At 49.4% G+C, this 10,597-nt stretch overlaps 1 protein-coding gene across 1 annotated transcript; it reads left to right on the top strand.

Moving 5' to 3' along the window:
• The first annotated feature begins 3,572 nt into the window (after positions 1-3,572).
• LYPD3 (LY6/PLAUR domain containing 3) lies at positions 3,573-6,857 on the top strand. Its single transcript, XM_003799482.1, has 5 exons — positions 3,573-3,654; positions 4,227-4,358; positions 4,860-5,030; positions 5,322-5,483; positions 6,361-6,857. Exons 1-5 carry the CDS (start codon positions 3,573-3,575, stop codon positions 6,855-6,857), a joined length of 1,044 nt encoding a protein of 347 aa, XP_003799530.1.
• Positions 6,858-10,597: the final 3,740 nt, after the last annotated feature.

Genomic DNA, 10,597 nt, shown 5'->3' with positions numbered 1-10,597 from the left:
TTTTTTTTTTTTTTGAGACAGAATCTCACTCTCACTTGGTAGAGTGCCTTGGCATCACAGCTCACAGCAACCTCAAACTCTTGGGCTCAAGTGATTGTGTTGCCTCAGCCTCCCAGTAGCTGGGACTATAGGCGCCCGCCAAAACACCTAGCTATTTTTTTGTTGCAGTTTGGCCAAGGCTGGGTTTAAACCTGCCACCGTCGGTATGAGGGTGCCCAAATGATACTATCTTAAGGAGGAAGATTAAAAGAGACAATCCATGCCCCATGTTCAAAAACAGTATCTGGCAGGTGGCACCTGTGGTTGAGTGCGTAGGGCTCTGGCCCCATATGCTGAGGGTGGTGGTTCAAACCCAGCCCTGGCCAAACTGCAACAACAAGGACAACAAAAAGTATCTGGCACACAGTAAACACTTGATACTTAGTATTCATTATTATCACTACCATGATGTGACTTATGGCAAAAACTACCTGGAATCATCTTGGAAACCTCCCACTGCCTCTTGCTTTACATTTGATCCATCCTTAATTTCTACTGGTTCTTCCTTCTCAAATATTTTGGATCTTTCCACTTTTCATCTTTCCTTGGCTCCCACAAAGGAAACCAAGTCACATCACCTCTTGCCTGTGTCAATGTTCCCCACCGGTGGTTGAATGAGCTCTATTTCTTCCTCCTTGCAGTGAGGGAGAAGGCACATTATAAGGAAACTGTGAGGTATCTCAGAAAGGTGTGTTAAAAGGACTTATTTTGGGGGGGAAGAGTCTGGAGAGAGGAGAAGAGGGAAGGGGTAGGGGAGCAGGGAGTGGAGCGAAGGGGGAGAGGGGAGGCAGGAGGAGGATTGGTGGGCTCCCACCTAATGGGCACAATGTAAGGGTATGTGGCACACCTCCTGGCTGGGAGACACAACTACAATAGGGACCTTACCTAACAAATGCAAACACTATAACCTAATCGTTTGTACTCTAATATTAATCTGATTTTTTTTTTTTTAATTTGAGACAGAGTCTCACTATGTCACCCTCAGTAGAATGCTGTAGCATCACAGCTCACAGCAACCTCAGACTCTTGGGCTTCAGTGACTCTCTTGCCTCAGCCTCCCAAGTAGCTAGGACTATAGGCGCCTGCCACAATGCCCGGCTTTTTTGTTGTTGTTGTTGTAGTTGTCATTGTTGTTTAGTAGGCCTAGGCCAGGTGTATGTGGCCGGCCCCTAACCGCTGAGCTACAGGCGCCAGGCTGTGAATCTTTTTTTAAAAAGGCTTATTTTAGGCTCGGTGCCTGTAGCTCAGCAGCTAGGGCACCAGCCACATACACCAGGGCTGGCAGGTTCAAACCCAGCCCTGGCCTGCCAAACAATAATAACAACTCCAACAAAGAAATAGCCAGGTGTTATGGCGGGTGCCTGTAGTCCCAGCTACTTGGGAAGCTGAGGCAAGAGAATCACTTAAGCCCGTGCGGTTGAGGTTCCTGTGAGCTGTGATGCCATATTACTCTACTGAGGGTGACATAGTGAGACTCTGTTTCAAAAAAAAAAAAAAGACTTATTTTAAGATTTGGGCTTATGTGTGGTGATTATAAGTAGGGCTAGTGCTGTGATTGGATATTTTCATAAATCCTATTTATGAGGTAAGAGAAAAAAAGCAAGGTTAAAGTTGTAATGTATATTAATGTGATAATATAATCAGCCACGTCTATTAGCCAGGATATGGGGATGCTTAGTCATTTTGTGGTTTGCACAATGGTCTTGTTTGTGTCTGTGTTCAGACCTGATTATGGGGTGGTCCTGATTTTGTCTTGATCCTTCAACGTCACAGTGTGGCCTTGTCTGATGTTGTTGCTCTGGCCTTGCTGTGTGTGCCAGGCCAACTCTCAACTGTCAGGGTGGCTTTTCTCTCTCTTACCTGGAAAACCACCCATCTCCCTCATTGGCTTCCTGGTTTTCTCTCTCTTATCCTTTCTAGAGTCCTTTTTCTTTTTTATGCAGAGACCATAGTGACCTTTTCCCCTTTGTTTTTATTGAAAAATAATGCATATCTAGTGAAGTGCATAAGCACCGAGCTGAAGATAGTGAGGGCTCTTCCCTGCTGCTCCTTCTGGGGCCATGCCCTCCCTAAGAGGGTATGCCTGTCCTGATTTATTGCTACTGGTTAGTTTTGTCTGCTCTAGAACTTCATATAAATAGAGTTACACAGTATGTTTTGTTTTATTTAAGGTTTCTTTAGATTAACAGAAAGTTGTAAGACACAGTCTCACTTTGTCACCCTGGGTAGAGTGCTGTAGTGTCAGTCTAAATCACAGCAACCTCAAACTTTTGGGCTCAGGCAGTCCTCCTGCCTTGGCCTCCTGAGTAGTTGGAACTATGGGCACCTACCACAATGCTCACCTGGCTTTTCTGTTTTTAGTAGAGTTGGGGTCTCACTCTTGCTCAGGCTTGTCTCCAACTCCTGAGCTCAAGCAATCCACTGGCCTGGGCCTCCCAGAGTGTTGAGATTATAGGCAAGAGCCATCGGGCCTAGCCAGCTAGACACAGAGTTTCTGAGATTCATCCGTGTGGCTGTGCATTCCAGTCTTCAGAACTTTCCCATTGCCATGTAGTATTTTGTTGGATGAGTGAACCCTTCTTCATTTTTCCATTCATTTCTTATTTCTCAGTTTTATCATATTAAGAATCAAATCTGATCATGTCCCCCAGGGGATTTAGACCCCCTTCGATGATTCTCCATCATTCTCAGAATTAGTCCAAATCTCTTCGCAGGACCTGTGGTGTCCTGAATTGTCGGGTCCCTACACCTGATCTTCTGCTTCAGCTTCCACACTTGTTCCCAGAGCCCTCTGAGCTCCGGGTGCACTGCCCTACCCCCTGTGTCCGCCTGGTCCACACACTAGGGCTTTGCACGTGCTGCTCCCTCTGCTTGTGATGTGTTTTGCCCCCACTCTGACCCACTCCACCTGGCTAAATCCTTCATGTTTTTGGGGTCATATCTCCAAGTACATTCTCAGGGAAGCCTTCAATGGCTGGCCCCCACTTCTAGACTCCATACCTCCTGTAGTTCCCTACACTTCTTTCACGATCCTAATCTCTGTTGTAATAATTTGTATGGTTATTTGAGTAACATCCTTCCTTCCCACTAGACTGAGCTCTGTGAAGACAGGTGCTGGTTCAGCCTTAAGCTCCAGCACCACCCAGATCAAAGACAGGCACACTGTAGATGCCCACTGAATGCTAAAAGTTGGCCCCTGCCTCTCTTTGAGCCCAGTACTCTCTGCCCGTCCCCTACTCAACCCCCAAACACACAGACTTTCTCCCATGAACTGTTAGGGAAAATCCACTCCGGCCCTTTCCCTCCTTAGCAACTGCACAGGGCAGGGGCCGCTCTCCCTACGGGTGACACATCTAGGGGCGGGGGAGACACATCTAGGGGCGGGGCCCCGCCCCACAGCGGACGCTGAGTTGGCCCGGTTGGGCAAGGCCAGAGTTGCCCCAGGGTAGGTTACTCATCCTGGGCTCAGGTAAGAGGGCCCGGGCTGGGAGACGGCACACCCAGGGGGGACGCCGAAGGAGCAGGACGGAGCCATGGACCCCGTCGGGAAAGCAGGTGCTCAGGCGGTGATCTGGAGGACAGGTTGGCTGCTGCTGCCGCTGCTGCTTAACCAAGGTGGGTCCGGCTGCCAGGAGGGAGTTGTTAGGGGGGAGGCTGCCCCAGCTCCCTACAGAAAGGGCTGTGGAAAGGATCTCCCACTACAGGCAGAAAGGACTGTGGGGAAAGTACTTCTATCCTGAGTAGAAATAGTAGAAAGTTCCCCTGTCCTGGGCAGAGGGGCTATGGGCAGAGTTCTCTCATCTTGAGCAGAAGAGGGCCGTAGGAAGGGCTCACTTATGAAACACAGACTGCTGCGGGAAAAGTATTTCCATTCTGAGCAGAGAACTGTAAGAAGATACCCTCCCCGCCCTGGCACGAGGGGCCCCATGGCAGGGGTCAGCCACAGTGGGCACACGGGGCTGTGGGATGGATGCTCCCGTCACAGGCATCAGGACGTGAAGGAAAAGGGTCCATTGTATCCGGTGCTCCCGGATTTGTGGGAAGATTTTACCTACTTCAGTTCTGGAAAAGTGTGTGCAATAGGATTGTCTCATCCCGGGGACGGAAGGCGTGGGAAGGACTATTTCTCTGCTGGGGGAGGAGGCTTTGCCAAGGATCCATCAGTTCTACTTGGCTCCGTACCACAGGAACGCAGGCCCTGGAGTGCTACAGCTGCGTACAGAGAGCAGATGATGGATGCTCTCCGCACAAGATGAAGACGGTGAAGTGCGGGCCGGGCGTGGACGTCTGCACGGAGGCTGTGGGGGCGGTGGAGACCAGTGAGTGGGACCCCTGGTCCAGGCGCGCCCCTCAGGCTCCGCCTTCTCACAGTCCTCTTGGAATCTGGCCATACCCCCTTAACGCGGCCCCATCCCTCCCTTTCCGTCTGGCCAGAACCCTTCAACACTGTTTTGCCCCTTCGTCCAGGCCTGACCTTTTCTCTGATATTAGTGGGGTTCCCAGCTGAGAGTTGAGAAGGAGGTGGGCTGGACTGGGAGAATCCGGGTTGGGAGGACGGCTCACCTTATCCACCTTTTCCACTCCCCCATTGAGACCTCCTTATCCCTGCCATGGGCTCCGTACCCTGGGACTCAGCTCTTTGAGGTCTCCCATGACCCCGCCCCTCTACCCTACGGCAGTCCTTTCCCCTCTAGTTTGCTCTTTTAGAGCCCCCCTCCTACCCATCCCGGCCTGTCCATTCTCCGGTATTGTCCTATCTGAGGCTTCGCCTTCTCACGGTCCCCACCCGCATTTGACCCCCGCTCCTCCCCTCTCCACAGTCCACGGACAATTCTCAGTAGCAGTGCGGGGTTGCGGTTCGGGACTTCGCGGCAAGAATGACCGCGGACTGGACCTTCACGGGCTTCTGGCCTTCATCCAGCTGCAACAATGCGCCCAAGACCGCTGCAACTCCAAGCTCAACCTCACCTCGAGGACGCTCAACCCGGCAGGTCCGTGGGGGCGGGACCGTAGCCCTGGGGCGGAGCTACGGGTCTGGAGGTGAAGCTGTGGCCTTGGAGGGAGTACTCGGCCAGGACGCAGGCGGGGTCACATTCCAGAACTGGGCCAAGAAAGAGCTGGCCGGGCTTCATTGCGGCCAGCACCGGAAGGTGGCACTCTGGGGGGCAGGGCTATGAGCCGGTAAGCTGTATCTCCAGTGAAGCGTGGTCACGCTCTAGAGCGGGGCTAGAGACCGAGCTGCTGTTCCTGAGCCCACTCGAGCCCCCTTCCTCCCCTCGCAGGTAACGAGAGTGCGTACAGGCCCAACGGCATGGAGTGCTACAGCTGCGTGGGGCTGAGCCGCGAGGCTTGCCAGGGGACCGCGCCACCCGTCGTGAGTTGCTACAACGCTGGTGACCAGGTCTACAAAGGCTGCTTCGACGGCAACGTGACTTTGACAGCAGGTGAGCGACCCCTGGAGCACAGGACCTGCAGGAGCTGTGGTAGGCAGCTCCTTTCTGGGCCTCGCTGGGCAGTAGGGAGCCCTTTACCCACAGAGTTCCCCACCTCCAGAGCATCCCGGTAGCTGCAGGCCTGATTGCTGACTCGAGAGACAGCATCGTGGGAAATGCAGTCTCTTCCCACAATACCGCACGGGAATACTGGGGAAATTGCTTTTGTCCCACAGCATTTTGGGGAAAATACATTAATACATAGAGGGCTGCCAGGTACAGAATGGGAGGACATGCCATGGGAAATGTATTTAAGTCTCTCAGCTTCTGCCAGGTACTGTGAGAAATCTAGTTCTGAGCCTTTAAAATCGAAGGGTCCCCACCTGTTTCAGAGTACTAGGAGAAAAGTGGTTCAGCCTCCTGGCCCCTACCTCATGGGACCATGAGAGTTCTTCAAACCCCATCCTCCGCCAGGTGTACTATGGGAGATGTAGTTGTGACTCTAAGACTATATTTTGATGTGGACATGGGAGGTGGCTGAGAGATGGGGGCAAATGGCAGAGGGACGCAGGTGAAGTTTGTTCCAGCCTTTGTTTTTGTGAGACATGTTGTGTCCCAGACTTTGTTGCAAGGCACACTTGTAGTTCAGCCTGCACACTTTTCCTCTCAAAGCACTATGGAAAACGTGGTCCACCAAGTGCCAAAGACTCTGTGTCTATTTCTCAGAGTGAGAAATGAGTTAAGATTTTTGGATTAATGATGCAGAGCCCCTCTGTCCCATTTAGGGGGTACTCTGCTCTTGTCTTTACCCGATGCCCCTAAGTTTCATTCTGGCTGTGGCAACCTTCCTTCCTCCAACCACTGATCTATCTGTGTCTTCCTCCTGCAGCAAATGTGACTGTGTCCTTACCTGTGCGGGGCTGTGTCCAGGATGAGTTCTGCACCCGGGATGGAGTGACAGGCCCGGGGTTCACACTCAGTGGCTCCTGCTGCCAGGGGTCCCGCTGTAACTTTGACCTCCGCAACAGGACCTACTTCTCACCTAAATTCCCACCCCTTGTCCTTCTGCCTGCTCCAAAGGCCACTACTGTGGCTTCAACCACTTCTGTTGCCACTTCCACCCTGGCATCAACTACTTCCACTCCCACCACCAAACCCACCCAAGCCCCAACCACCCAGACCCCTACACAGAAAGTAGAGCACGAGGCCTCAGGAGGAGAGGAGACCAACTTGACTGGAGGCCCCATTGTCCACCAGGATCGCAGTAACATGGAGCAGTATCCCCAAAAAGGTGGAGCCCAGCATCTCCCTAATAAAGGCTCTGCAGCTCCCACGGCCAAGTTGTTGGCATTTCTCTTGGCCGTGGCTGCTGGTGTCCTACTGTGAGCTTCTCCACCTGGAAACTTCCCTCTCACTTACTTCCCTGGCCTTGGGCACCTCTTCTTCTTCCCATTACTTCCCTTTTCCAATTTGGACTGGGCTGGCCCAGTCACTATCCTTCCGTCCAATATCTCCCAGTATCCCCAGCTTCTGCTGCACTGGTTTGCAGCTTTGGGAAATAAAGTTACTGTTGTATATATCCTGCCATGGTGTTCTGGCTTTTTGAGGGCAGCAACTGTATCCCTCTCATCTTTGTCTCTCCCTGGCCCCCTCCTGATGCCTAGGACAGAGTGAGAGAAGGCAGCTGTCACAGGGAAGGTGGGAGAGTGGATGCTAAGTTCCCCTCTCACTTTCTCCTGGCCAGCCTGGAACATGGGGGCAGGCCGGGCACCAGTTGCATCCTCCAAGCACTGAGCTGCCCTTCCATCTTCCTGGGAGTCAGTTCCTCTGTCTTGCTTACTAGACTGTGAGCTCCTCGAGGGCAGGGACCAGTGCCTATGCCTCTGTGTTGTTAGTTTCTGGCACATAAAGGCTTCAATAAAGACTTAGTGACTTTGTATAAGGAGTAATTCCACTTCATTTCTTATAATAATCTCTGAAAGCTGAGCTGAGGCAGGCAAGCTTTTCACAGGACAGAGGAGCTGAGACGCAGAGCCACAGCCCTATGGGAAGTTGGAATTGGTCTGCCTTGATCTCCTGGGGTCTACCAGCTTGTTGGTGGTCCCACTGGGGAGGAGGAGATGGGTGAAACCATCAAGCAGCATGGAGGAGTAAGTGGGACTTTTAGCAACACTTGGGGACAGGGGCAGGTTTCGTCTAATCTGGGCTTGTGCACCCTCCCCAGGCTCCACCCTCCCTACCATCAATCTTATTTATTTATTTATTATTTTTATCTGTATTTTTTATTTTGGAGACAAAGTCTCACTCTTATCACCTGGGTAGAGTGCTGTGCCAACATAGCTCACAGCAACCTCCAACTCTTGGGCTCAGGTGATCCTCCTGCCTCAGCCTTCCAAGTAGCTGGGACTATAGGTGCCTGCCACAACACTTAACTATTTTTTTCCTATTTTTGGTAGAAACAAGGTCTCACTCTTTCTCAGGCTGGTCTCAAATTCCCAAGCTCAAGAAATCCACCTGCCTCAGCCTCCCAGAGTGCTAGGATTACAGGTGTGAGCTACTATGCCCGTCCTTTCATCCATCTGATTTATAAAGGATCACCCACTGCATCACACTTGTCTAGGGCTTGACAGTGCTGCCATCAGTCACTTCCTGGTAATGGTGACTTCTCCAGCTTCTCCAGTCAGATGAGGGCCTGGCCCTAGAGGCCCCCAGAGAGGAAAAGACTGGCTTGGGAATGAGAGGTCCTGGTAGGCTTTGGGATGACTTGGTGGGAAGGGTCAGATGTGGGGAATAGTGAGATATAATAGTAATATTGCCAATATTGTTATATTTTATTTCTATTTTTTGAGACAGAGTCACACTGTGTTGCCCAGGTTAGAGTCCCCTGGGATCAGCCTAGCTCACAGCAACCTCAGACTCCTGGGCTCAAGTGATCCTACTGCTATAGCCTCCTGAGTAGCTGAGACTATAGGCACCCACCACAATGCCTGGCTAATTTTTCAATTTTTAGTAGAAACAGGGTCTCACTCTTGCTCAGACTGGTCTCAAACTCCTGAGCTGAAGGATCCTCCTGCCTCTGCCTCCCAGAGTGCTAGGATTGCAGGAGTGAGCCACTACACCTGGCTGCTAATACTGTTATTAATAGTGGGGAATAGTATAAGGTAGTAAAACAAAACAATAGTAACTATTACAGTAACAAAACAGAGGATTCATGAGAGCTTGAGCTCTTATTATACTATATACCACATATACTGTAATGTATGTGCAAGGGATAATATCAGTAATAGTAACTATTACAGTAAAAAAACAGGATTCATGAGAGCTTGAGCTCTTATTATACTATATACCACATATGCTGTAATGTATGTACAAGGGATAATATCAGTAATAGTAACTATAGTTATAAGGATGTTAGTAAGTCAAGAAAGTATTACCAGATGCCAGGTCTGTGCTATTGGTTTTTGCATCTATAATCTTGTTTGATTTTTCATATAAATTCTCAGATGGCATGATTGGGGAAACTGAGGATTAGAATGGTGACATAATTAACTCACATTTATTGCGTGCTAGGTACTGTTTTAAGTGTCATAATTGGATTAATATATTTAATCTACACAACCATCCTATGAACTAAGTATTAATTGTCTGCATTTTACAAGATGGGAACTTCAGGACCAGAGAGATTGAGATACTTGCCCCAGGTCACGCAACTAATAAGTAGTAGACCTTGAGTTTGAACCCAGACAGGCCAGCTTTGCCTAGCCCAACCAAGACTGCCATAACATTTCTCTCCTGTTTCTTAAAGCATTTACTTAAGAAAACTTGTCATTGTAAATTCTTTCTTTGCTCCTTTGAGGTGTATGTAAATCTCTATAAAAGTCCCTTTCAGTTACAATCCAGAAAGTGTCTTTCTCAAAGTCCTAGGAACTATCGCTTTGAAATGCAAACACCAAAGAAGATATTATAGTAAACACCCAGGAAGGTGAGAGCCTAACTTTGGTAAATGTCTTGCTCTGAACCGTAAAAGCATCTCCCAGAAAGTTCCCTTTCCCTCTAGGTAAAGCCAATTAGCAAACACGGATGACCTGCAGTTTCCCTTTCACTCTAGCTCTTAAAAACCCTGCCATGCTTTGTTTGTGCAGAGTTGAGTTCAAGTCTTCTTGCCTGTTTAACATTGTCAGCTGCACTTTTGCTTTGGCAAGCCCGAGCTGTTAAGCTGTTGTTAGCCAGCGTGTTACACAGGTTCAGCCTGAGAGGTTGGTATCCAAGCCTGTTTTTGCCACCTCTAAGGTGCAGGTCAGAGTACTTCTGAGTTTCTGAGGGTATTCAGGCTGGAATCACTTCTACTGCATGGGGGCATCTTTTCTCTTTGATGGGGGAAAATTCCAAAGTGGGGAAAAGACTTGAGTCTTCCTCTTGCGTATCTCAGATGTAGAGGGTCCACTCTCCTCTCCCCGATGTGTCCTGCCTCCCTGCATCCTGCTAAGGCCTGGGTTGGGTGATGCCACAGTCTCAGAGCTGAAGCACATGTGAAAGGATAATTTTTAAGAAGGTAAAATCAAGAATCTCACACAGGGAGGGAGAAGGGAGGGGGAATGGGTGGAGGCAGGGGGATTGGAGGGATCACTTCTGAGGTTTATCTTACAGGGGTACAAGTGAATCTTTCTAAGAGTAGAATGTGAACATTTTAAAACAATAACTGAGAAAATGACATGAAGGCTCTGTTGACCAGTTTGATGGAAGTGTTTCAGATTGCATGTGAAAACCCCACACTGTACCCCAGAAGTGCATTATTGTACATAGTTACCATTCAATAATAATAATAAAAAAAAGAATCTCACACAGATATAAATGGAATATGTGTCAAATATTTCATTTATTTCACTGATTAGTAAGGGAACTGGTAAAATCTTACCACAAGTTCAAAGGAGATTCAAAGAATGCAGATGTATAGGAAATTAGGAATGCTGAAATAAATTTCTAGGTAAATGCAGTAACTGTGCCATGCTTCCTGTAAAGCTTTTAAGGGCGATTCCTTCTTTCTTGTACCTTTCAGATTCTGGTAGCTCCAAGAGTTCCTGGGCTTGTAAGATGCCTCACTCAGGTCTCGGTGTTCATTTATGTCC

The sequence above is a fragment of the Otolemur garnettii genome, unplaced genomic scaffold (assembly GCF_000181295.1).
Source record: "Otolemur garnettii isolate 467f Iridium unplaced genomic scaffold, OtoGar3 scaffold00152, whole genome shotgun sequence".
Classification (NCBI taxonomy): domain Eukaryota; kingdom Metazoa; phylum Chordata; class Mammalia; order Primates; family Galagidae; genus Otolemur; species Otolemur garnettii.
Note: the sequence above shows the minus strand (reverse complement) of the source record. Positions and strands in the feature narration are given on the sequence as shown.

Excerpts from the sequence above, each read along its gene's own strand:
- LYPD3 (XM_003799482.1), top strand. The coding sequence starts at position 3,573 with ATGGACCCCGTCGGGAAAGCAGGTGCTCAGGCGGTGATCTGGAGGACA. Across the intron at positions 3,655-4,226 it reads GCCGCTGCTGCTTAACCAAG|GAACGCAGGCCCTGGAGTGC; the intron begins GTGGGTCCGGCT and ends TCCGTACCACAG. Across the intron at positions 5,031-5,321 it reads GAGGACGCTCAACCCGGCAG|GTAACGAGAGTGCGTACAGG; the intron begins GTCCGTGGGGGC and ends CTCCCCTCGCAG.